Genomic DNA, 27,747 nt, shown 5'->3' with positions numbered 1-27,747 from the left:
ATACTGATAAAATGAACTGAATAAATAGAGGAATGATGATTCTTATGCAAGAATTTTAATTACTATGTGTAGAAGAAATGGAAATGGAAAATCACCATTAGAACACCATAGTATTAATTGCTGCAGGCAAGATCCACTGATAGATGCTAAAATAAGAGAGCATGAATTAAGTGACATTCTTTAAAATAACTGGCATTCTGCAACGTACTCTCCAAAAGTATAAAGGTCACACACAAAAGGTAAGGAAAGACTAAGAAGTTGTCACAGATTGGAGAATGTGGAAACATGACGGTTCCATGTATTGTGGGATCTTAGATTGGATTCTGGGACAAAAAAAAGGGCATTGGTAGGACTGGGAAAATCTGTATAAAGTCTACTTTGGTGAATAGTTTTGTACCAAAGTTAATTTCTTAGTTTTGATGGATAGACTATGGCTGTGTAAGCTTAGTTAACAGAAGGGGAAGCTAGCTGTAGAGTATATGGGAATTCTTTGTATTATTTTTGCAGTTTTTTTGTTAAAAAACTAAACTCAAGTTTTAAAAAATTAACTTAAAAAAATGTAGCTGCCTCAGCCTATGTCCCCATCTCTGGACATAGGTATCTTTTTTTTTTTTTTTTTTTTGCTGCACCCACAACATGCGGAAGTTCCCAGGCCAGGGATCGAACTCCAGCCACGGCTATAACCAGAGCCACAGCAGTGACAATACTGAATCCTTTTTTTTTTTTTTTGTCTTTTTGCCATTTCTTGGGCCGCTTCCGTGGCATATGGAGATTCCCAGGCTAGGGGTCCAATTGGAGCTGTAGCCACTGGCCTACGCCAGAGCCATAGCAATGTAGGATCCGAGTTGTGGCCTACGCCAGAGCCATAGCAATGTAGGATCCGAGTTGTGTCTGTGACCTACACCACAGCTCACGGCAATGCCGGATCCTTAACCCACTGAGCAAGGGCAGGGATCGAACCCGCAACCTCATCGTTCTTAGTTGGATTCGTTAACCACTGAGCCACGATGGGAACTCCAGTACTGGATCCTTAACCCACTGAGCCACAGTTAATTCCTGGACATAGATAACTTTAGATATCTTTTCAGAGATGGAAGTTGGCTGGGCAGGAAATTAATTAATAAGGCAATGAGGGAGATTTTATTTTTATTTTTTAATTAATTTTTTTGTGTGTTTTTAGGGCTGCACTGATGGCATATGGAAATTCCTAGGCTAGGGGCTGAATCGGAGCTGCAGCTGCCAGCCACAGCCACAGCCACAACAACACAGGACCTGAGCCACGTTTGCAGCCTACACCACAGCTCACAGCAGTGCCAGATCCTTAACCCCGTGAGCGAGGTCAGGGATTGAACCCATACCTTCATGGATGCTAGTTGGGTTCATAACCTGCTGAGCCACAAGAGGAACTCCAAGGGAGATTTTAAATAAGGGTGGTGAGTAGAGGCTGGACCCTTTCTCTCCATCCCCACTATTACCCCAGCATCCCCTGAAACATACACCCCTCACATATCTTGCAAGCTTCAGGTAAAGTCAGGCTCCTCAAAATGATTTTCAAAGAATGAATATATGTATGTGTGAGTGGGTCACCTTGCTGTACAGTAGAAAATTGACAGAACACTGTAAACCAGATATAATGGGAAAAAAAAATTACAGAAAAAAAAATTGTTTTCAAGACCCCTCTGGCATCCCTTTCCTCTCCCTTTGTTGCTCCTCCACATAATCCATTTCATCCTGGTTTTCCAAAAACTCACTGATGTTTCATGCGTTGGGAACTGTGCACATGTGGTTTCATTTTCTCGGAATGTTCTACCCCCTCTGCTGCACCTGACTATGTTTTCTTTTCTTTATAGACTCAGCTTTGATTTGTATCATCCTCTAAGAAGCCTTCTCTGACATCACCCGGCACAGAGTGCTTTTTTGCCCTCTGCTATAGTGCCGATCACCTTGTGCTATCTTTCTCCAGGCACTTGTCTGTTCCTTCCCATTATTAGGTAGTGATCTTCTCAAGGGCCATGACCATGTACTTTTCTCTTGTGTCCTTCAGCAGGTAACCCAGTTAGGCTACAGTGATGCTTCCTGGTTTGATGGGTTGACCGAGGTGGTGGGCCAGGGCAGGAAATGGGAAGGGAGAAATATTAAAATCATCAGAGTCAAGGAGTTCCCATTGCAGCTCAGTGGGTTAAGAGCCTGCAGGTTTGATCCCTGGCCTCAGTCAGTAGGTTAAGGATCCAGCATTGCCACAAGCTGCAATGTAGGTCTTGGATGTGGCTCGTATCTGGCATTGCTGTGGCTGTGGTATAGATTGGTGGATACAGCTAGCCTGGGAACCTCCACATGCTGCAGGTGTGGCCCTAAAAAAAAATCTTCAGAGGGGTTCCCATCATGGCTCAGTGGAAACCAATCTGACTAGTATCCGTGAGGATGCAGGTTTGATCCCTGGCCCTGCTCAGTGGGTTAAGGATCCAGCGTTGCCTTGAGCTGCAGTGTAGATCACAGATTTGGCTTAGATCTGGTGTTGCTGTTGCTGTGGCATAAGCTGGCAGCTATAGCTCCGATTCAACCCCTAGCCTAGGAACCTCCATATGCCACTGGTGCGACCGTAAAAAAAAAAAAAAAAAAATTATCAGAGGCGAGAGGAAGCTGCACTGAGCCTCATGGGAGAAATTCATGTCAGTTAAGTAATTATATGAAAATATTTTAAATTCCCTTAATTTTGTTGTCTCATAACTTGCTAAATAACTAGTTCAAAAGTGAAAAGGTTAAGGGAAGCATCTTGGAGGAGGTCGATATTTGCTAAATGGCTCTGTGAGACAGCGATCTTGTGGCATTGCTGTATCACTTCACCAGGATAAATATGGAGCACTAAGAGCTTTGTAAAAATGCTCCCGCTTCTCTTTCTCTGTGTGTATATTTCTGTGTGTGCATGTGTGTGTGTATGTGTGTTCTTAACTATTTGGGAGTAAGTTACAAACTTCATTTCCCTTTGATTCTTCTTCTTTTTTTTTTTGGACTGCTCCATGGCATATGGAGTTCCCTGGTCAGGGATCAGATCCAAGCCACAGTTGTGACCTATGCTGCAGCTGTGGAAACTCTGGATCCTTAACCCACTGTTCTGGCCGGGGCTTGAACCTGCATCCTGGCGCTCCAGAGACATCACTAATCCTGTTGCACCACAGCGGGAACTCCCATTTCCCCTTGGTTCTAACACAACCACAACACTATTAGCTAAATAAGAAAATTTAACATGAATTGATGCTATTATTTAACTTCAGACCTTATTCAAATTTCATCAGTTATCCTTTTGTCCCTTATAGCAATTTATATGTTCTAATCTAGGAGCCAGTCCAGAATCACACATTATACTTAGTTTTTAGGTCTCTTTAATCTCCTTTCATCTGAAATGGTTCCTCATTCTTTCTTGTCCTTAATTACATGACCAGTTTTGAAGGAAACAATTTATTTTGTAGACTACCCCTCAACTTATGTTTGTCAGTGTCCTCGCAGTTAAGTTGTAATTACTCAGTTTTGTCAAGAATGCCACGAAGGCAATGTTGTGTTCTTTTGGCACATCCTTTCAGAAGCACACGGTGTAAGTTTGTCCCATTATTGGTCATATTAACTTGAGTCACTTGGTTAAGCTGATGTAACTTGAGTAAGGTGATAGTGTCAGGTTTTTCCACTGTGAAGTTTCTTTCTGAATAGAGGCAACACGTGCAGAGACAAAACTGTGTTATAAAACATCAGGACAAGAGTTCCCGTCGTGGCTCAGTGGTTAATGAATCCGACTAGAACCCGTGAGGTTGTGGGTTTGATCCCTGGCCTTGCTCAGTGGGTTAAGGATCCGGTGATGCTGTGAGCTGTGGTGTGGGTCGCAGACACAGCTCAGATCTGGTGTTGCTGTGGCTGTGACGTAGGCTGGCGGCTACAGCACCGATTAGACCCCTGGCCTGGGAACCTCCATATGCCGCGGGAGCAGCCCTAGAAAAGACAAAAAAAAAAAAACCCATCAGGGCATGTTCAAGAATTAACACATAGTTCTCTATAGTTACACTATAGCATTTGTGGCAAAAGGTGAGCATGGGGAGCCCCATGAGGAACCAGATCACAGAGGATCTTGAATGCCAGGCTAGGATTGAATTAGCCCATAGGCCACAGGAAACCACCAGTAAGTTTTGATCATGGCTTTTATGTAGTTAGTTTTATATCTTTCTGCTTTTCTCATTTCTGGGTTTGGTTGGCTATGCAGGTCTAAGCAAATGAGGAATGCTAGGTATATGAGTTCTAGAGCAGAAAAAGTATTTGTGCTTCTTCGGAGCGGTTCAGAGAATCAGAGCAGGTGCCATTCTCTTAGGCTTAGACAAGAGGTGCAGCCGAACCATTCCTGTGATCCTATACCCAGAAGCCCTTTGTTTGGTTTTGTTTTAATAAGTTCACTACCAGAAAGACTCTCAGCGCTGCTGCAAAACTTACTCGTGGTTCAGTGTGGCATCAAGGAACAAGCACAACTTTCAAGTAAGAAGACTAAATTGAAATCCTAGCTCTGTCAGTTCTTCCCTGACTAACCTTGAACAAGTCCCTTTTCCTCTCTGAGCTTTCACTTCCTCATCTCTAAACTACATAGGGTAATAATAATGTGTACTTTCTAAGGTTGTAAGGATCAAATGCAACCACGTATATGTGAGTACAATATTAGTTTTAGAATATAATCCAGGTTTTTGTTTTAACAGAGGCACATGGTAAAATTGCCACACTTCAGGCAGTTTCATGCCATCTTAACAGGTTTTTACCATCTCTTCTTAAACAATACTATTGTTTACTTTATATTCTTTAAATTATCTTTTTGAAAAAAATCAAAGTTAACTTTCAAAGGAAATTTTTATCACCTCAGTGAATGGAAAAATCAGTATTTTTTTTTTTTAATGCACAATAGGATAAATACAATTAAGAGTTTATCTCTGCACCACTAAAATTATGTTTCTCCAGTGGGATGCACACACACTTTGGGAAATTAAGTAGTGGAAAGAAAGTTGGTCTTAATTAATGGTCTGAGTTCCAACCCTGATTCTGATATTTAATTTCTGTCATCCTAAGTATAATACTTCATATCTCTGAGCCTTAAATTTATCTGTTAAATGGGAGTGATAATAGTCATACTTACCTCATGGGTTAATTTTACCCACAATAGTACATTAATTTCTTACTCCAGGTTTGGTTGAGGGATAACTTTTAAATATCAGAAGGAGAAATTGGCAAGATGTAAATCTTTAAGATTTGTGGCCTTTTAAACAAAAAGGAAAGTTGAGTCCTTTCCTCACTTCCAAGACTCTGAGTCAAATATCAAGTGAAAAGTATTCGGTGTTGTATCTGCCAGTGATAGATGTTTGTTCTGTACCTGTGAGCTGCAGCAAAGATATGTGCAATATCAATATTGGAAATAGAAGTATCTGGAGACTGTCGTAGACCCTGGAACAACAGAGACAGAATTTTAGAGATGTTTAGAACTTGAAATTATGTTGAATGAGAGCTTCTAGACAACAACCAGCATGCATCTAAATGATATATATTTAGCTGAATATGTTTCTTGCCCTAAATTCACAGCAGCCTTGTAAAGCAGACTATATTACATCCTACTTTATATGCCAGGCCTTATGCTTGGTGCTTTAGCTACACTGTATATAATATACTGCATATAATCCTCACAATACTCCGTAAGACAGGTTCTAGTACCCTCTTTATTCTTCAGTAAACTGAAGTTCAGAGAGATGATGAAACCTGTCTGTAGTTACAGAGACCTGGCAGAAACAGGATTTAGACTTAAGCTTGTCTAATTCTGAAGTGTGTTACCTCCTAAGACCAAGAATGATGTCTGCTTTAAGGAAATTAATTTCCTGTCAGCCTTTCAGTCATCCTAGAAACCAGGTGTTAGGCTTTAGAGCCTTTACCCTTTGAAGCAACCATCCCTGCCCTAAGATTGTTTACATCAATTTTTTTTTTCTTCGTGCCTTTAAATTCTGGAGATTTTTCATGTATCATATATCATAAATATCATTTCTTTGACAGTTTTGTCATCTCCATTTTCTCTGTTCTGTGTTTCCAGGAACTATATTAATCACATGTAAGAGCTTAGAGACTGAGTCTCAATTTTATTTTATTTTATTTTTTTCATTTTTGGCTACCCCATGGCATATGAAGTTCCTGCGCACGTCAATTTTTTTGAAGCCAGGTGTATTATAGCAAAGCTTGCTCTCACATAATGCCATTAATCTATCCTCTGCTGTTAATATTGTCCTCTCCAAGCCACCCTCCGCTGTAGCCATCACAAAGATTTCTCAAAATGCCAACCTGACCACATCCTCCCTTGCGTTCCATCTTATCTTCAGGTTCCTCTGCTAAGATCTATACTCTTAGCCTGGCATTCAAGGTTCTCTGATTTGGCCCCACTTGGCCTCTCCAGCCTCATGTTTTGCTACTCTTCACAAATACACACACACACACACGCGCGCATACACATACACACTTCAGCCAGATTGAACCACTTGGAAACTCCCAGAAAGAATACTCTCTGCTTTCTTTCAAATTGAAGCTTTTCTGTACACTGTCCACTCAAGCTGGAGCACCTTTCTTCCTGCCTGCATAAATCCTATTTGTCTTTTAGGGTCACACGTGTGGCATATGGAAGTTCCCAGGCTGGGGGTTGCATTGGAGCTGTAGCTGCTGGCCCATGCCGCAGCCACAGCAATGCCAGAGCCTTAACCCACTGAGCAAGGCCAGGGATCGAGATCGAACCCACATCCACTTGGATACTAGTTGGTTTTGTTACCATTAAACCACAACAGGAACTTCTAAATCTTATCCTTTACGATTTAGTTCAGAAGTTGTAGTTTCCAGAAAGCTTCACCAGATACCAAAGCCCTTCTGGAATTGCAAATCAGGGATTCCTTCTCTGTGCCACCATATTGCGTGCTTGGTAAACGATGATGGTAATAGAGTTAGTAGTTGTTGTTTTTAATGAGGCTGCTTTTTTAGTTGGAAATGCTAAATAGCTTCTTTGTGTTGAATCACCTGAGTGGGAAATCAGCTGCAAGGGAACTTTCCTGACTGCCTTTGTAGAAAAAAACAAATAAGGTCAAAATTCTGAGTAGTTAAAAAACAAAAGCCCAGAGTTCCCATTGTGGTTCAGCAGGTTACGAATCCCACTGGTATCCATGAGGACGAGGGTTCGATCCCTGGCCTTGCCCAGTGGGTTAAGGATCTATCGTTGCCATGAGCTGTGGTGTAGGTCACAGACTCAGCTCAGATCCCACATTGCTGTGGCTGTGCATAGTCTAGCAGCTGCAGTTCCAGTTTGACCCCTAGCCTGGGAACTTCCATATGCCACAGGTACAGCCCTAATGCCTATATATATATATATATTTTTTTTTCCTTATCCTACACAAACCTAGCTAGAAATAAAAAATATTTTATTCCTTTTTTGGCTGCCCTGCAACATATGGAGTTCCCAGGCCAGGGATCAGATCCGAGCTGCAGCTGTGACAAGGCCAGATCCTTAACCCATTGTGCCAGACCAGGGGTCCGACCTGTGTCCCGGGGCTCCAGAGATACCACCAATCCCATTGTATCACAGTAGGAACTCCAAATATTTTATTCTTACAGGAAGAATAGGAAATATTCTTTCTATCCTCACCCCACCCCCACCTCTTTGAATTTGTCAAAGCTTTCTATGTATCATCCTGGTGGGATATTTGTAACTGTAGGACTTATTAATAATGCTATCGTCTTTGTTGAGCATATTGAATATACAGAGTGTGTATAGTGTGTACCTAGTGCCTTGAGGACCCAAAAGTACCAGCTGCCTATCGGGTACCCTGAAACGATGGAAAGAATATGTGCTTTAGGTCCTGAAAGACCTGCATTTTAATCTTGGCTTCACCAATTACTACCTTGTTCTTTTGGTTAAATAAGTTCTTTTTGTGCCTAGACTTTTGTGGGCATGGTTCTTACCATCTTAACTTATGTTTCCTTCCAGCAATCAGAGAAGATGGCATGCCTGGAGGTCGGAATAAGAGCATTGGGCCAGTCCAGGTGAGTTCTGGGTCTTACTCTTTGTGGTCCATTCTGGAAGCTCAGGCCTGTAGATGCTCCTGTAGCTGTTCACCTTGATCCTCTCATCTGCTGCTAGGGAGAGCCATCTTTGCTTTGATTTCTGTTGAACTGCTTTTAGAGCCTAGATGTGAAAGTGCTCTGAAACTCTTAAATATGTAATACAGTGGTTAAAGCTCTTCTTGTGATCCCCCAACTCTTAGAATTTCATAGGAATTGAACCCAATTCTGGTTCTAAACCAGCCAGAGACTTTTTTATGTCAGTCACTTAATGTTGTAGTTAACTTAGGCAGAAATCATCAAGACTACTTTGCTGTTCAGTGTCACTAAAGATATTTCATCAGAAAGCTCATTGGCTTATTTGTAAAGTAAAGATAACACCATTCAATCCCACAAACATTTACTAAGTACTTACTCTGTGCCAGGCCCCCTGTACTGTGAACTCAGTCTAGCAGGAAAGACAGATATGTAAACAGACATCATAGTTCAATAAGTGATAACAGAGGATGCCCAGGGAGTGCAGAAAGAAGGGGCTTCTTTTTTTGTTTGGACCAGAGCTATGGTTGAGGACTGAAGATACTCAGGAAAGACTTCCTGGAGAAGATAAAGTTTGAGCTGAGGAAAAAGAAGAATTAGCTATGTTGAGAAGGGGTGGAAACCCAAATATCTTTTATTCTTGCTAGACAGAATAGACTGTAAAAAGAACCTTCAAGGAATGACAGGCAGTTCAGTCACTCAGGCTGGAGCACTGGGCATGTGTTGTGAGATGGCAGGAGATAAAGAGATAACATTCTTTGAGTTTGGAATCGGGTCTCTAAAAAATGGCCTTTGACTAACTTTGACTATAGCTCCTTAGGTAAATCCTTTGTGGGGCCAGCCTACACCGCTTGTACTTAGGCCAGCAGAAGAACTTCATTAGGATAGGGAATTGGATCTGTTTATCAACTGTGAAGCGACTCCTTCATTACTCTAGTGGGCAGGGACCATGCTTTAAAAACCACCAGGGTTAGGAGTTCCCATTGTGGCTCAGTGGATTAAGAATCCAGCTAGTATCCATGAGGATGTGGGTTTGATCCCTGGCCTCGCTCAGTGGTTTAAGGATCCAGTGTTGCCAGAAACTGCGGCATAGGTCAAAGATATAGCTCCGATCTAGCGTTGCTGTGGCTGTAGTGGAGCCTGCAGCTCAAGCTCCACTTCGACCCCTGCCCTGGGAACTTCCATATGCTGAAGGTGTGGCCCTACAAGGGGTGGGGGACGGGGAATTACTGGGGTTGGAGTTCCCACTGTGGTGCAGCAAGTTAAGGATCCTCCGTTGCCACAGATGCAGTGTAGGTCACACCTGCAGCTCAGAGTCTGGCCCTGGCCCTGGAACTGCCATATATGCCAGGGGGGAGGAAAGAATTATTGGAGTGGACCAAAAGACAACTACCAAAAGGTTTTAAGTAGAATGAGGGATATGGTCAAATTTGCAGTTTAGAAAGATCATTCTAGCAATGTAAATTATGAGGAGAAGGGTAAGGGTCAGTGAAACTGGAGGCAGAGAAAAGCAGCTGAACGAGTTTTACAGAAGTCTAGGCAAGAGATACAGACAGTGATTTCAAGTAGGGCATTGATAGTGCAGATTGAGGGGAGGGAATAGATTCAATGAATGTTTAATAGGTAAAATTGATAGGACTTACTCAATTGAGTGTGAGGCAATGAGAGAGACAGGGATTCAGAGTTGCTTTGACACATACACGTATGGTGTATGGAGGGTTTTCTATCACATGTGCTTGGTGCACATATGCACTCAGTTGGATGTGGGTGGGTGTTGTATTCATTCCTCTCTTTCTCTCTTTTTTTCTTCTTTTTCTATGGCCACACTTGTGGCATATGGAAGTTCCCCAGCCAGTGGTCGAATCAGAGCTGTAGCTGGGACCTATGCCATAGCCACAGCAACACTGAATCCAAGTTGCATCTGTGGCCTACACCACAACTTACGGCAACACTGGATCCTTAACCCATTGAGTGAGGCCAGGGATCAAACCTGCATCCTCACAGAAACAATATTGGGTCCTTAACCCACTAAGCTACAACAGGAATTCCATTTTCTCTCTCTTTTTTTTAAATTTATTTTTATTATTTATTATTATTATTTTCTTCTTCTTATGGCTGCATCTGCAGCATATGGAAGTCCCGGGCTAGGGGTCAAATCAGAGCTGCAGCTATAGGCCTACACCACAGCCACAGCAACACTGAATCCAAAGCATCTGTGACTCATGCTGCAGCTTGCATCAACACTGGATCGTAACCCACTGAGCAAGGCCAGGGATTGAACCTCCATCTGTATGGACCCTGTTTCAGATTCTTAACCTGTTGAGCCATAACGGGAACTCCATTCTCTCTCTCTTTTTTTTTTTTAATCAAACATTTTTATTCATATATTCTAGTCATATATATTGCAAACTAATTTATTTCAGTCTCCATTCGTAGCTGCTCTTTTTTGTGTGGTTTAAAACAAAACAAAACAAAAAAACTAACATGAAACAGACCTCCTTAACAAATTAAGTATATATGCACATTTTGTACATCAGATCCCTAGAACTTTCTGAGCTTATGGCTGAAACTTTTTACCTATTGAACAACAGTTCTTCATTTCTTCCTCCCATTAGTCCCTGGCAACCATGACTCTACTTTCCCCAAGTGTTTGACAGCTTTTGATACCTTATATAAGTGGAATCATGCAGTACGTGTCCTTCTGTGACTGCCTTATTTCACCTAGCATAATGTCTTCAAGGTTCATTCATACTGTAGCACGTGACAGGATTCCTTCCTTTTTTAAGGCTGAATAATATTCCATTATATGGCATTTTCTGTTTATCTGCTCATCCATCAATGGGCATCTACCTCTTGGCTATAGTGAACATGGCCTTGTCTGCAATGAACATGGGAGTGCAAATATCTTTTCAGGATCCTGATTTCAGTTCTTTTGACTAAATACCCAGAGTGGGATTACTGCACCATATGGTAACTCTATTTTTTAAATTTTTAAAAAAATTCAGATTTCCTGTCGTGGCTCAGTGGTTATTAGCGAATCCAACTAGGAACCATGAGGTTTCGGGTTCGATCCCTGGCCTTGCTCAGGGTGTTGCTGTGAGCTGTGGTGTAGGTCGCAGACAGGGCTCGGATCCCGAGTTGCTGTGGCTGTGGTGTAGGCCGGTGGCTACAGCTCCGATTAGACCCCTAGCCTGGGAACCTCCACATGCCGTGTGAGCAGCCCTAGAAAAGGCAAAAAGATTAAAAAAAAAAAAAAAAATTTTTTTTTTTTTTTACTTTTTCTTTTTTGGCTGCCCCATGGCATGTGGAGTTCTTGGGCCAGGGATCAGATCCAAGCCACAGTTACAACCTACACTGCAGCTGTGGAAACACTAGCTGCTTAGCCCACTGTGCTGGGCTGGGCATCAAACCTGTGTCCCAATGCTCCAAAGAGGCCACTCCCATTGCGCCATAGGGAGAACTCCTGGTAATTCTATTTTAACTTTTGAGAAACCTCCATTCTATTTTCCGTAGTCACTGTACCATTTCACATTCCCACCCAAGTGTACAAGGGTTCAAGTTTTCTTTTTCTTTTTAAGAATGCTTTTTATTTTTTCCATTATAGCTGGTTTACAGTGTTCTGTCAATTTTCTACTATACAGCAAGATGACCCAGTCACACATACATGTGTACATTCTTTTTTCTCCCATTATCATGCTCCAACCTAAGTGACTAGACATAGTTCCCAGTGCTAATCCATTCCAGAGGCAATAGTCTGCATCTCTTAACCCCAAGCTCCCAAGCCATCTTGCTCCCTCCCCCTCCCCCTTGGCAACCAAAATCTGTTCTCCAAGTCCATGATTTTTTTTTCTGTGGAGAGGTTCATTTGTGCCATATATTAGATTCCAGATATGTGATATTATATGGTATTCATCTTTCTCTTTCTGACTTACTTCACTCAGTATGAGAGTCTCTAGTTCCATCCATGTTGCTGCAAATGGCATTATTTTGTTCTTTTTTATGCCTGAATAGTATTCCATTGTGTATATATACCACATCTTCCTAATCCAGTCCTCTGTTGATGAACATTTAGGTTTTTTCCATGTCCTGGCTATTGTGAATAGTGCTGCAGTGAACATGCGGGTGCATGTGTCTTTTTCAAGGAAACTTTTGTCCGAATATATGCCCGACAGTGGGATTGCTGGGTCCTATGGTAGTTCTATGTATGGTTTTCTAAGGTACCTCCATACTGCTTTCCATGGTGGTTGTACCAACTTACATTCCCACCAACAGTATAAGACGGTTCCCTTTTTTCCACACCCTCTCCAGCATTTGTTATTTGTGGACTTATTAATGATGGGGTTCCAGTTTTCCTTATCCCCTTTCAACACTTATTATTTTCTGGTTTTTGTTTGTTTGTTTTGATACTAGCCATCCTAATAGGTGTGAGGTGATATCTCATTATGGCTTTGATTTGCATTTCCCTGATGATTAGTGATGCTGAGTATCTTTTCATATACTTGTTGGGTATTTTTATGTTTTCTTTGGAAAAATGTCTATTCAAATATTTTGCTGTTTTTTAATCAGGCTAGTTAATTAGTTTGCTATTAAGTTGTAGGAATTCCTTATATATTTTGAGTATTAACCCTTTATCAGATATATGGTTTGCAGACGTCTTTGTTCATTTGTAAGTTGATTCACTTTATTGATTGTTTCCTTTGCTTTGCAGATGTCTTTTAGTTTGGTGTAATCTCGTTGGTCTGTTTTTGCTTTTGACGGCGTAGGCAAGAAATCATTGACAAATTGGGCATGGGATATGGGATTAAGAGATAACTAATTACTGTATATAAAATAGAGAAGCAACAGGATAATACTGTATATATAACACAAGGAATTATACCCATTGTCTTGTAATAAGCTGGAATGGAATAGAATCTGCAAAAATACTGAAACACCATGTTATACACCTGAAATTAACACAATATTGGAAATTATACTTCAGTTTAAATAAATAAATAAATCAGGGAGTTCACGTTGTGGCTCAGCAGTAGTGATGAACCCATCTAGTATCCATGAGGACACAGGTTCAACCCCTGGCCTCGCTCACTGGGTTAAGCTCACCCCTGCCATGAGCTGTGGTGTAGGTCACAGACATGGCTTGGATCCAGCATTGCTGTGACTATGGCATAGGCTGGCAGCTACAGCTCCAGTTCAGCCCCAGCCTGGGAACTTCTATATGCCGCTAGTGTGGCCCTAAAAAGACCAAAAATTAAAAATTTTTGAAGATTAAAAAAATAAATCACGATGGGAGTTCCCTTTGTGGCTCAGTGGTTAACCAACCCGACTAGGAACCATGAGGATGCAGGTTCGATCCATGGCCTTGCTTAGTGGGTTAAGGATCTGGTGTTGCCGTGAGCTGTGGTGTAGGTCACAAATGCAGCTTGCTGTGGCTGTGGTGTAGGCCAGCAGCTGTAGCTCCGATTTGACCCTTAGCCTGGGAACTTCCGTATGCCACGGGTGCAGCCCTAAAAGGCAAAAAAAAAAAAAAAAAAAAAATCACGAGTTCCTTTCATGGCTCAGCAGAAACAAATCTGACGAGGACCCATGATGACACAGGTTCGATCCCTGGCTTCACTCAGTGGGTTAAGGATCCGGCATTCCCATGAGTTGTGGTGTAGGCCGCAGACATGGCTTGGATCTGGTGTGGCTGTGGCTGTGGTGTGGGCCAGCAGCTACAGCTCTGATTCAACTCCTAGCCTGGGAACCTCCATATGCCTCAGGTGCAGCCCTTAAAAAAAAAAAAAAAAAAAAAAAAAATTATTACCAAAGCCAATGTCAAGAAGCTTTTACTTTAGGAGTTTTATTTTTTTGAGTTTTATGTTTAAGTCTTTAATCTGTTTTGAGTTGCCTTTTGTGTATGGTGTAAGATAAAACTCTAATATTTTTTTGCATGTGACTGTCGGGTTTTCAGTACTTGTTGAAGAGGCTCTCCTTTTCCCATAGTCTTGGCGTCTTTGTCAAAGGTCTTTTTTGAGGGGTCGGGGAAGCTCCATACCCATGGCATGGAGAAGTTCTGGGGCCAGAGATTGAACTCGTGCTACAACTGTGACCTGAGCCACAGCTGTGACATCAGATCCTTAACCCACTGCGCCACCAAGGGAACTCCTCTCAAAGGTCTTTTGATTAGATGTCTGGATTTATTTAGGGGCTCTGTATTTCTGTCCTTATGCCACTGCTATACTATTTTGATTATTTTAGCTTTATAATATGTTTTAATATCAAGAAGTGCAAGGCCTCTAGCTTTGTTGTTTTATCTCAGGATTGTTTGGGCTATTTGGGGTTTTTTGTGGTTTCGTATGTATTTTAGGATTTTTTTTCCTGCAAAAAATGCTTTTGGGATTTTGATAGGGATAGCATTGACTCCGTAGAACATTTTAGGAAGTCTGGACTTTTTAACAATATTAAGTCAATCTGTGAACACAGGATAGCTTTCCGTTTATTTGTGTCTTTAATTTCTTCCAGCAGCGTACAAGTCTTTCACCTCCTTAGTTACATTTATTCCTAACTATTTTATTCTTTTTGATACTGTTGTAAATGAGATTGTTAATTTCCTCTTCAGATAATTCATTATTAGTAGACTAAAATGCAACTGATTTTCTTTTTTCTTTTTTTTTTTCTTTTTCCATTTCTTGGGCCGCTTCCGCGGCATATGGAGGTTCCCAGGCTAGGGGTCTAATCGGAGCTGTATCTGCCAGCCTATGCCAGAGCCACAGCAACGCAGGATCCGAGCCGAGTCTGCAATCTACACCACAGCTCACAGCAACGCCGGATCGTTAACCCACTGAGCAAGGGCAGGGATCGAACCCACAACCTCATGGTTCCTAGTCGGATTCGTTAACCACTGTGCCACGACGGGAACTCCGCAACTGATTTTCTATGTTGGCTTTGTATCCTGCAGCTTTGCTGAATTCTTTTATTCTAATAGTTTTTTGGTGGCATCCACGTGTATGAAATTACTATATGTGTGTATGTATGTATGTGTGTGTGTGTGTGTGTGTGTATAATATCACTTCTTCCTTTCTGATTTAGATGCTTAAATTATTTCTTTTGGTGGCCTATTGCTCTGGCTAAACCTTCCAGTACTAGCTTGAATAGAAGCTGTAAGAGTGGGCATCTTTGCCTCGATCCTGATCTTAGAGAAAAATCTCCATTTTTCACCATTTATTACGATGTTGGTAGTGGACTTTTCATATATGGCCTTTATTTGTATTCATTCTTTTTATGTTTAGATACAGTAGAAAGTGTAACCATTGGGAAGAATTCTTAAGAATTTCCTCAGTGAAAAGCCTTCCTCAGTATTATCTAGTTTTTTGGTGGTTTTTTGTTTGTTTGTTTGTTTGTTTTTAAGCCCCCTCTGTGACTCTCACCATGCCAAAGGATCTTTGGTCATTTACGTCTCCAGATGCTATGTTCTCTCCAGAATTGAGGGAGCTGGTGCTCAGAGAAACCTATTTCATCTTTCATTACATTTGGGGTTTTGATACTGGGCGTATAATTTTCCTTTTAGTCTTTCACTGTTTTTAGTATCTTAGGAAGAGAGAGCTGTGATCTCCAAGTTCTTGAGCGTTTAATGGTAATTAAAAATAAGGGTTAGAATTTCCATTCATTGAGCACCTGTTGTGCACCTGCATTTAATACTTTTATCGTAGATTAACCTCCCAAGTCTATCTGCCTTAAACCTTCATACTTTCCTGTTCAATCACCCTGTAAGGGAACCCTGAGCCATGAGGAAAGTGGTGTTACCTCTGTTTCACAGATGAGGGAGCTAAAGCTTAGAGAACTTATGAGTTGCCCAACAGTAAGTACCCAGCTAGGAAGTGACAGATGAGATTTGAACCCAGATTCAGGTACGCCCAACATGTTCCATCCCTTGTTCAGTGCATTAGTGATTGCTTAGTGTTCCACGGGACCTGCAGGGAATAAGCTGGATTTTACCATAACTGGCCCTTTTCACCAAGCTGAAGTGCTTTCATGCCCTCACCACCATCACTGAAGCTGCACAGTCAGGGCCTCAGTAGATGTCTTGTAGTTTGATGACACCGTTTGTCTTCACATATCGTATAATATGTAAACAATGATTTTGGTGTCCTAAGAACTCCCGAGAGAAAAGATTTTGTTTTCTGCTACACGTTACTGAATAAAAAAAGACAGCTCTTCCAATTCAATATGCAATTCAGGCCATTTAAAACAATCACTCAACTCTAGCACCAGTTAAACATTTCTCATTTTCCCTCCAAGTCCTCTGTGTTGCCTGTCTTCCAATTCTGAATGCCTCCTGTATTTATGATTGGAGCATCTCAAGGTTCCCTCACAGGCTGTTGGAGCAAAGAAGTATGCAGGTTTGAGTCAGACATACTTGGGAGAAAATGTCCTCCTGGGCTTTCCATAGAAACAGGAAATAAAAGTTCATCTGGCTTTTTCTACTTAGCACTTGTTATCATTGTGTGTGCTGAGTTTAGCCAGGTTGGACTCCGTGCTGGGTTAAAAACTTTATGGAAGAAAGTGGCAAAGAAGCTGGAGTGCTGGACTGATACTTGGGTACTTTGGCCTCTTCCTCAAACTCCTACTTAGACATGGGCAAGTTAGTTTGGTTGTCTGAGCTACAGTTTCTTCTTTTATTCAGTAGGCTTAGAAATGTCTTTCTTACTGAGAAAACTCATGGGAAGGTGTATTATGGTCAGTACTTAATAAATGGACATTTAATAAATCAACTATACTTCTAATTAAAAAAATAAGTGGTCATTGATTCATTTATCCAAAATGCATTTATTTGAGTAATGTTTTTTTCCATAGCCTATGGTCTTAGGATATTTTTATGATACATTACCATAAGTACTAAAAACTAACAGTGATTACGAAAATATCAATGTCAACTTCCATAATAGTTGCTATGAGCTAAATCCCTTTTCTAAACATGTGACAATGGAGTTAGTTCCCTGGTTGCCTAGCTGTTAGGGATCCAGCCTTGTCACCCTGGCTCTAGTCACTGCTGTGGTGCAGGTTCGATCCCTGGCCCAGGAACTTCCGCATGCAGCACACATGGCCAAATAAATGCGTAAATATGTGATAATATATTAACTAATCAATCCTCACAACAGTCCTCTAAAATAGATACTATTATTCTTGTCACCATTCAAATGAAGGATTTAAATAGTTAAATGACTTGCCCAAGATTGTATAACTGGGAAGTGGCAGAACCTGGATTAGAACAAATATGGTTTGAGTGTAAAATTCATACTCTTAGCCATTATGCTATTCTGCCTTTCTCAAAATATACACAATTATGAGTAGAGAGAAGGAGGACCTAAAATTCTGTCTAGCTTAGTAATAGAAGGATTCAGAAAGAAAAGGGCATTGGAATTGGGTCTTAAAGGGCAGTAGGAGTTTCTTAGTTGAAGATTGGTGTTTCAAGGGTGGAAAGAATAGACTCAGGGACAAAGAGGAGTGTTGAGGCTTCTCTTGGAACCCAGAGGCTTCTTGTGGCTTGAGAGGAAGGTAAATGGGCAAAAGGAGGGCCATGGTGAGCCATAGTGCTGGAAGACAAGCAACCAAGCTCCTCCAGAAACCTGGAGTATGGGGGTGGAGGGGAGGGAACTTGGGTTCTCTCCAGAGAGTTCGAGGAATCCCCATGAAGTTTAAATAAGTTCTCTGTTCCTGAAGGAGGAACAGAGGGTATCCTGAGCACCCAGTCTAACATGTATCAATTCCTTGTCAAAGATATCAGAGGAAGAGATCGAAAGGATTATGTCTGGGCAGGAATTTGAGGAAGAAGCCAATCACTGGAGCAACCATGGTGACAGCGACCACAGTTCCCCTGGGAACAGGGCTTCAGAGAGCAACCAGCCCTCACTGGGCTCCACACTGTCCTCCAGGTGAGCTTCAAGGAAAGCATCATCTAGGGGTCATCTAGGGATCACCCAAAGAGTGGGCCCAGAAGGAACCTCTGGGCTGGGCTGTGGGTATTCCTCCCATTCTGTCTCGGCGCTTGTGCTCTTGCTCCTTCAGTCTTTCGGGGTAAGGGAGGCAAGAGGATGCAAAGCAGCATTTTACAGCCCATTTTTTGCTAAAGACCTTGAAAATGTCAGCAGTCTCTTCTGCAGACTGATAAAGTGCTGTAGCCGCTGTCCATGACCGTACATTCTTCACTTAACAGAATAACTTTTTTTCTTTTTTTTTCTTTTTTGGCTGCTCCCATGGCACAGGGAAATTCCTGGGCCAGGGATCGAACCTGCGTCACAGCAGCAGCAGCCTGAGCTGCTGCAGTGACAATGCTGGATCCTTAACCCACTGCATCATGAGAGAACTCTCAGAATAACATTTTTTTTTTTCTTTTTGGTGCTGCACGTGCGGTATATGGAGGTTCCCAGGCTAGGGGTCCAATCGGAGCTGTAACTGCCAGCCTACGCCACAGCCACAGCAATGTGGGATCTGAGTCACACAGCTCACGGCAATGCTGGATCCTTAACCCACTGAGCAAGGCCAGGGATCGAACCCGCAACCTTATGGTTCCTAGTGGATTCGTTAATCACTGAGCCACAATGGGAACTCCAGGGTAACATTTTAATTGTAGCTTTTTTCTCTCATTTACTTCATCATTGAAATAAACTACATTGGCAATATTGAATTGTTATTGTTTCTCTGCTTCAACAAGAGTGAAAATTTTCACTTTATAAATTTTAAGGAACAGTAAAAACCTCCCAAGCTAGTCAAATTTACTGATATGATAAAATACCAGTTTGAAGACTCTTTGTCCTAGAATGGTATCTTTAGTTAAGTGTGAAATATTGCTGTCAGCTATCAAAGATTTTCGTTCTCTAGAAATTTTTCTTATAGGACAGGGATTTTTTTTTTTTTTTTTCTTTTTTGGCCACGCGTGGCATATGGAGGTATCGAACCTTCATCCCAGCTCTCCAGACACGCTGCTGATGCCATCGTGCCATAGCAGGAACTCCTAGGATAGGAACCGAGGAACATTTTTTATAAAGGCCAGATAATAAGTATTTTAGGCTTTGCAGGCATACTGTCTAGGTCCCAACTACTCCATTCTGCCACTGTAGTGTGAAAGCAGCCAGAGACAGTGTGTAAATGAATGAGTACAGCTGTGTTCTGAGAAAACTTCATTTACCAAAACAGGCCATGGGCCATAGTTTGCCAGCCCCTGTTACTGGAGCTGCATCCAGGTAAAGCTAGTTGACTGGTTAGCTTTTTCCAAGAAGGGGGAGGAAGATAAGAATATGCCTTTTTCTTGATAATTCACTGTAGCTTTTATTCATTCAAGTGCCTTTAGTTTGTTCCTTCCTTTGAATGTTTAGGGAGAAGTTGCCACATGCCAAGTTCTTTGCTAGGTGCTCGATTTGTCTTGTGGCCTCACAAGGCACTTAGTCTGTCTCTGCCTTAGTTGTCCTAGCAGTATAAAATATAAACACACCTTTGCCATCATAGTCTCTGAGTTTTCATTAAAAACTCTCCAAACAGGACACCTGTACAAAGAGGTCATTTAACCAGTATTTATTCATTACAGCTCTGCCAGGTCCTGGGTGTCCAAAGATGAACCACGCATATATACACACCCACAAAGAGACCCCATCTGGTAGGGGACGTGCGTGTCACCATTAATTATGTCCCTGGCTTGACAAAGACAGAATACATGACCAAAGGACACCTGAGCCACCTTCTAGCTCATTTCCTTTCAGTAGTCAGTAGACCTGCCGTAGTTCAGCTTGACATGAGACTTTTCTCTCCAGTAGGTCTGTGGAACTAAATGGATTCATGGCATTCAGGGATCAGTACATGGGGATGTCTGTGCCTCCACACTATCAATATATACCGCACCTTTTTAGCTATTCTGCCCACTCGCCACTTCTGCCCCCACAAGCTCGCAGCCTGGATCCCCAGTCATACAGTCTGATTCATCAGCTCGTGTCAGCCGAGGACTTGGAGCCACTGGGCACGCCCATGTTGATTGAAGATGGGTGAGTGAGCCTTGCTCTACTTAGCCATGCTGTTTCAAAGTGGTCCCTACCTACACCCACCTTCATCCCTGCTGAATGAGTGAATCAAGGGGTAATGAGTGATGGTTCAGGCATCAGAGGACGTATCTGTGCTTATCTTTGAAGTCAGTGGTCCCTTATTTTTCTCTTGAAAATCTTATAGAGTTGGGGCTATTTATCAATCCCCATGATGTTGGGATTAAAGGACTTTTGTTTCTCTTTGGGCTTATAAGCCAGGCCCTGGGATGGGTCTGAGTGTTTCTGTGCCAGAGATGAACTATAATTCTGGAGATTATCATACATTGACTTTAAACTTTTTTTTTTTTTTTTTTTTTTTGCCTTTTTCTGGGGCCGCTCCTGCGGCCTATCGAGATTCCCAGGCTAGGGGTCTAATCGGAGCCGTAGGCACCGGCCTACGCCAGAGCCACAGCAATGCGGGATCCGAGCTGCATCTGCAACCTACACCACAGCTCGTGGCAATGCCGGATCCTTAACCCACTGAGCAAGGCCAGGGATTCGTTAACCACTGCGCCACGACGGGAACTCCAAACTTTAAACTTCTTAACATAGCACTCAAGACACTAACTGGTTGTGGCCTGTCTGTGTCCCTAGTGCATGTACTTATGGGTAGCCTGTGCTCTGTGTGGGTAGTCTGTGCTCTGAGTGGGTGGAAGGTATACTCTTGCAATCCTGTCAGCTCTACTCAGTAGATAATCATTCAGCCCTTCAGGCCCACCCATTACTGTACCCATTACTCATTCCTTTAGCCTGGAGTATAGACTTTTTGAGTGTTATAACCTTAGATAACTCGCCTCGCCCCCCACCAAAAGGCATCCTGAGATTTCTTAAACTAGTCTCTAATTTCATAAGAGAAAGTTAAAATATCTACCTACAAGAAAGCCATTACCAAAACATTTATAAATCTGAGCTTGGGAGTGTGGCCAAGAGTCATGCTAGGGGCCTTGAGAGAAAGAAAACTGAGCCCCTATCTTCTCCAGCCCGCAGATGCTAAATGCCTTGCTCCTTCCATCTACCCGTAGCTTAGAAACTCTAGTTTCCTGAACTGTCACCACCAGGGGGTGCAGTGAGAGCAAGAAAAGCTTCCGAATGTTCTATCAGTCATCTGGCCCTGAGGCTTAATTTTGTGCCAGTCCTTGTATTAAGTGGGCACTAGATCCACCCTAATGGAGTTGTCATTGCCAAAAGTAGTGCAAGAGTGACTGGGAATTTTTTCTAACACGTGGAGCATTAGTGGACACCAACATTGAAAGTCATACTCCCCAATAATTGCACAAATTTCTAAGCTTCCTTTCCCCTTAGAATGCAGAAGTTCTCTGGCCAGGGATCAAACCCATGCTACAGCAGTGACAACACTAGATCCTTAACCTCTAGGCCACCAGGGAACTCCCTTCCCAACCTTTTCTTATCAAACTGCCTCTCCAGCCCTGAGCTTGCTGCTGGCCCCAGTCCTGTCCCTTTATCGTTAGACCGAATTGAATGGAGCTGGAGATCTGTGGTCAAGGGCAAAGGGCCCACTGCCAGAGACCCTCTGTGTCCCTAGGAGTAGCCTCCCCCTTGGCCCCTGTCCTTACCCTTCTGGCCACTAGAAGTAACTTTCCCCTGTTCCTACCTCCCAGATATGCTGTGACTCAGGCAGAGCTATTTGCCTTGCTTTGTCGCCTGGCTGATGAGCTGCTCTTCAGGCAGATTGCCTGGATCAAGAAACTGCCTTTCTTCTGTGAGCTCTCAATCAAGGATTACACGTGCCTCCTGAGCTCTACGTGGCAGGAATTAATCCTGTTGTCCTCCCTCACCGTTTACAGCAAGCAGATCTTTGGGGAGCTGGCCGATGTCACTGCCAAGTACTCACCCTCTGATGAAGAGCTACACAGGTGAGATCTGCTGGCTGGGTAGAAAGTCTCAGGCAACCAAACTGCTGTCATCCCTGCAAGGTGGGTTGCCTGGTACTCCCAAAGGATGGGCACCAAATCACGCAGGGCTAGATTTGAATCCTTACTTGGCCGCTGACTAGCTTTGCAGTTCTGAATTTATAAAATGGGATAGTGACAACACCTCCCCAGGGTTATTGTGAGGAATAAATGATAATGCTCAGCAGAGTCCTAAGCTGTCATTTTTATCACATCTGGATTACTGAGATAATGTAATGTAGCTAGAAAAAAAAATCTTAACCTACAAGGTAAGGGGCTCTGAGCTGTAGTTTACAATCTAGGAACAAGACCTAGGAGTTGCCATGACACCTACTGTGTGCCAAGCATTATTTACATTATTGTCTTTCTTTCTCACAGCCTCTAGTATCATAGGTGTGGTTATGCCTATTTTATAGATAAGAAAACTAAAGTTCAGAGGGTCCTTCCTTTGAGGTTGTTGGCTGTGAAATCTCTGCCTGCCCAACTGAAAGCCTAAGGCTCTTTCACTGCATTTCAGACGCAGTGAGACAAGAGCATGGGACTGAAATACTGACCTGTCCTCCTCGATGTTTTCTGGCATAAAGTCTCCTCCCAGCTGTTGAGGATCCTTTCTAACCTCTCTGCCTTAGAGCAGGTCTTTTTTTTTTTTGTCTTGTTTCCAGGGCCGTACCCACAGCACCTGGAGGTTCCCAGGCTAGGGGTCTAATTGGAGCTGCAGCCACTAGCCTACACCACAGCCACAGCAACACGGGATCTGAGCCGTGTCTGCGACCTACACCACGGCTCATGGCAACGCCAGATCGTTAACCCACTGAGCAAGGGCAAGGATCACACCCGCAACCTCATGGTTCCTAGTCAGATTCGTTAACCACTGCGCCACGACGGGAACTCCTAGAGCAGGTCTTTCACTCACTGACTTTGGAGACCTGGAGCACATGGCGATACCCCAAAATCAGGAAAAATGATCTGTTAATACAGCTTTTCTGACTTAGTTTATCTGTGTGAAAATAAAGTTTGTCACATTTAAATAGACATTTCAATAGTTCCCTTTTATTGGGCAGTTTAAAATAATGGAAGTCATGGGATTCCAGAGCACCCAGAAAGAGGGAAGAAACGGCGCCTCCCTCAGTGAGAGTTGGCCTCCATAGGCCTGAGGTGCATCTCCCTCTGCCACTCAGTCACATGACATAAAGATAAGCCGAGACTTAGGCTGGGAGCAAAGCTTCAGCACCTTCAAGGGCCTTTGCACAGCTGAAGGAGGGAGGAGTCTGGGTACTTTCTCTCTCCCCTGGTTTTCTAATATTTCCTTATTAATGACGCTTACAGGCTTGATGGTAATCTATAAATGACAAAGTTTCTAACCTGGCTGACACTTGGTCCTGTAAACAGTGCTGTCTGATTTAGCAGATGACCTAACCCCTTGTCTTGAGCCTCTAATTCATTGTTTCCATCAGATTCCTGTCTCGTGCTCTGTAACTCTGAGCTAGCTAAGTGTTTGGATTGCATTAGGCCTGTTCTAACACTGTCAGAGATTGCAGTGCTGGCCCAGTGAGCCCAGCCTCCCTGTTTGCCTGGAATCTACCAGTGTAGCCTGAGGCTGCCTGTAAAGTCAGCCTGTGGGCTACATTCACTGTGGAATGGTGGGTTTTCCCAGGCGCTCTACAGATAGGCAGGAATCACTCGCCATGTAGGGCTCTTTGTGGCTTTAAGAGTCATAAAAGACACCCTATCCCACTGTTTCCAATCCCTTGAGCCCCAAGAGCAAGGCTGGGGCCAGTAACAGCTGAATTAGTGAGAGAATTTATATTTTCCGAAGGGCCTTTGTCAAGAAGGATCTAAAGCTGCATTAGCCAGTATGGTAGTTAATAGCCTCAGATGGCTATTTAATTAAAATGAAAAATTGAGGAGTTCCCTTTTTGACTTACCTGACACACACCTGACATAGTGTAAGAACCTGACATAGTGTCTCTGAGGATATGAGTTCAATTCCTGGCCTTCCTCAGCAGGTTAAGGATCCAGCGTTGCTGCTAGCTGCAGTGTAGGCCGCAGATGCGTCTTGGATCCCCCGTTGCTATGGCTGTGGGGTAGGTCAGCAGCTGCAGCTCCAATTCAACCCCAAGCCTGGGAACTTCCATCTGCCACAGGTGTGGCCATAAAAAGAAAAACTCGAGCTTCTTATTTATACCAGCCAGATTTCTGGTGCTCAGGAGCCACATGTGGCCAGTGGCTATTGTGTTGGACGGTGCAGATACAGAGCATTTCCATCATCACAGCAAGTTCTGTTGAACTGCACTGAGTCTGGAACGTGTTACAACTGAGCTCTCAAGTTGGTTCTGAGGATGAGAGATTCATATTTAGGACCCTCACTCCACTATGGGACCCTTCAATGGAAAAATAGAAGTTAACTTCAACATGTGAGTTCTGATTCCATGCCCATCTACTGAGCACCTGCTGTGTGTGCCGGAAGGAAGGGTGTTGGGATAACAGACGATACACGGCTTCTGACTCTGAGAGGAGAGCACCTATTCTTGGTTTAGGGGCTTGGGCAGCAAATAGAAGCAGGTAGAATCTATAGTCCAGGGCAATATTAGTGGAGATGGAGGGGCATGTGAGGGACTGTGCAAAGCATAGACTAGGTGGTGAAGTACCTCTGCTTGCTTAATTAGGGAATGCTTGCCAAAGAGGAAAGGATATTTGAGCTGCATCTTGAAGTGGGGTTTTTCTAGGTAGATAATAGAGAATAGGAGGCAGGCAGAAGAATAAGACCTGAGTGCTAGAAGTTAGAGATTCTAAGTGCTTGGTTTATACAGGTAACCAAAAAGCAATCCTGTGGATAGGATATGTAGAGAATGTATCTGAAAGACAGAGAAATGCGGGGAGAAATGACTCGAGAGAAAGTTACAGAAAAGACAGTTTGTGAAGGTACCCAAATGTTAATACAAAAAAATGTGGATCTTATTGTGTAAATAGTATTAAATCAGGAGTTCCTGTCGTGGCACAGTGGTTAACGAATCCGACTAGGAACCATGAGGTTGTGGGTTCGATCCCTGGCCTCGCTCAGTGGGTTAAGGATCCGGCCTTGCCACGAGCTGTGGTGTAGGTTGCAGATGCGGCTTGGATCCCACATTGCTGTGGCTGTGGTGTAGGCTGGCAGCTGTAGCTCCAATTTGACCCCTAGTCTGGAAATCTCCATATGCCACAGGAGTGGCTCTAGAAAAGGCAAAAAGACAAAAAAAAAAAAAAAAGGTATTAAATCATAGGGACGTTTTTAAGTCAAGCAATTACATGTTAAGATTGCATTTTAGAAAGATTCCTGTGCTATGAATAAAGTTCAGGATGGATTTCATGGTCAAGGCTAACAGACGATGACTGTGTCAGAAGCTGTTCCACAGCCCAGGTAAAAGTAAACAAGGCCTGGACAAGGCAGCAATGACTACGGGAATAGAGAGGGCAGCACAGAATTAGGAGATGACAAGGAGGTAAAGCCAGTGGGATTTCAATGAGTGGAAAACTTGGGTGTGCTGCCAGGTGGATGGACCTAATTCCCTTAGCCATGGCAGTGAGTCCTGGGAAAAACAGGCTGAGAGATGAGCCACTCTGAGTTTGACTCGGGCTGTGTTGAGTTTGAGATGCATGTGGAACTGCCCAGGAGGCCAGAGGAAGTGGAAGTACGAGAACCTCTGGAATCAGGTTCATCTCTGTAAAGCAGTCCCTGCTCTGCTAGAAACCCAGAGTTTGGAGTCTATAATTGGCCATAGCTCTTTCCTACCTGGCTTGCTCCGGCGTTACTCCCACTCCCCCCAAATGCCTTTCCTTTTTTCACAGCTCCTGAGTGCAAGTGAGTTCCTGCCGTCATGAAAAGGCTTTTCCTGGATGATACATGACCATCTCCTTTTCTCTTCTCAAATATTGAATCAAATTTATGGTGCCCATTTCCTTAATCAGGCTGTTATCAGACAGTGAGCCTGGTGAATTTGATTTAAAGCCGATTGTAGCACCAGCCAGTGACTGCTCCTGGCCCTAATCAAGACTCCTTTACTCTCAGGAGAAAATGCCTTGCACTAGATGAGCTTTAACGGGCACTTCTGTCTGTGAGCACTAGCTCCGTTTCTGCCAGATCTCTGGAAAGGTGCCTCACAGCTTTCCCGCACAGACAGTAACTGTAAGTTTCAGGAAACACATACAGTCTTTTCTTTTTGCTGTGATGATGCTACCGCTGTTAAAAATAATAATAGCTAACAATTGTAGACTGTTTATTGTGCCAAATTCCATCTTAAGTGCTTTGCAAACATTATTTGTTTAGTCCTCACCACATCCCTAAGAGACCGCACTAATATTATCCCTGTCCCACAGCTGAGGAGCTTGAGAGGTGAAAACTCAAGACTACAAAGCTAAGAGAGATGGAATCGAGATTATCACCTAGATCTGTTGTGCTCCAAAGCCTAGGCTCTTTACCATTACTAAATTTTTTAGCCTTCTCAAGTTGGACTTTCTGTAATGTGTCCTGGGGCTGCAGTCTTACTTTTCACCTTGAAGTCTTCATGTGGGTGCTGAGATGGTGGTTCTGCTTCTGGGGGTAGGTGCTTTTAGACTGAGATGGTGGTTCTGCTTCTGGGGGTAGGTGCTTTTAGATGAATGAAAAAGAGACAACTGGGCCTTTCAGCCCCCTTAATGGGACATAACTTATACAGTGTCAGCTTCAATTGCTAACTGAATGGTCCAGTGGTTTGGGGGCTCCTGGCAGGAATGTTTTCCTTGTCCTAGCATGCTTGTGTAATGGGAACCCAGAAGAAGAATGGGTGTGTTTGTCCAACTTTCTGGCTTTGAATGCTGATAATTTGTAGACGGAATACAGGGGCGTTAGAACTGTGGAGTGGGCAGATGTGGAGGAGGCACGGCTGCAGGAGAAAGTAGGCCCATGGAACAGAGAACAATTTGTTTATCAAGGGGTGGGATGCGGGGTGTGGAGGAAAGCTTTACAGTCAGGCTGTGGAGACTGAGTGGGGGCTGCTGGGCTGGCTGCCAGTCCCCCACAACTACCAGGGGTCCATGATGGTTGCCTATCCTAGGGGACTTAGGAAAGAGAGTATGTGCTCTCCCCCAAAAGAAAGAGCAGATCTGGGTCATATGCTCAAGCCAGGCATGTGGGAGTGCCTTTGTGTCCCTTGGGTCAAGCCTCCAGTAGGAATAGGTTTGGCATTGCTGTCTAGGGGTCTGGCTGGTAGCCACACACCTGCAGGTTCTGCAGTGCCAGAGTGAGCGCTCAGGGCAGGAGGTCACCGATGAAGGGAGAGAGCGTTATCTTTGCTTGCTACACTGCTCAGCCACCAGACAGTTGCTGACACTGCTGCTCTACTCGCATCCTCCTTTTTTATGCCCTACACCATTCCATCTCCGTCCGACCCCTCCAAGCAGATACTAATGGGCATTTTCAGTGAAGACCTCTTGCCTCTCAAGAACAGAAGTAGCCCACAGAGTACTGTGATCAGGTGTGATCTTCACTCCTAGTCACACTGCCTCCTGCAAGTCTGAGCATCTTGGAGGCAGCTGAGGGGCAGTTGTATGCACTGCAGCAAATCCAGCACCCACTCTGGGTTGGGCTCTGAGCTGAGCTGCTCTGGGAACACAGACCTCCTGAGGTATCCCCTGGGGTA

General features: G+C 43.4%; 1 protein-coding gene across 4 annotated transcripts in view; it reads left to right on the top strand.

Moving 5' to 3' along the window:
• The window catches only part of NR6A1 (nuclear receptor subfamily 6 group A member 1), a 250,345-nt gene that overhangs the window by 205,651 nt on the left and 16,947 nt on the right, over window positions 1-27,747 (top strand). For 2 of the 4 annotated variants that reach the window (XM_021098706.1, XM_021099196.1), the window contains 4 exons: window positions 8,027-8,082; window positions 17,893-18,047; window positions 19,920-20,147; window positions 21,803-22,057. In XM_021098706.1, coding sequence (XP_020954365.1) covers window positions 8,027-8,082; window positions 17,893-18,047; window positions 19,920-20,147; window positions 21,803-22,057 — 694 coding nt within the window. 4 annotated transcript variants of the gene reach the window in all.

The sequence above is a fragment of the Sus scrofa genome, chromosome 1 (assembly GCF_000003025.6).
Source record: "Sus scrofa isolate TJ Tabasco breed Duroc chromosome 1, Sscrofa11.1, whole genome shotgun sequence".
NCBI classification, from domain to species: Eukaryota; Metazoa; Chordata; class Mammalia; order Artiodactyla; family Suidae; genus Sus; species Sus scrofa.
This window is presented reverse-complemented; position numbering and strand designations above follow the sequence as displayed.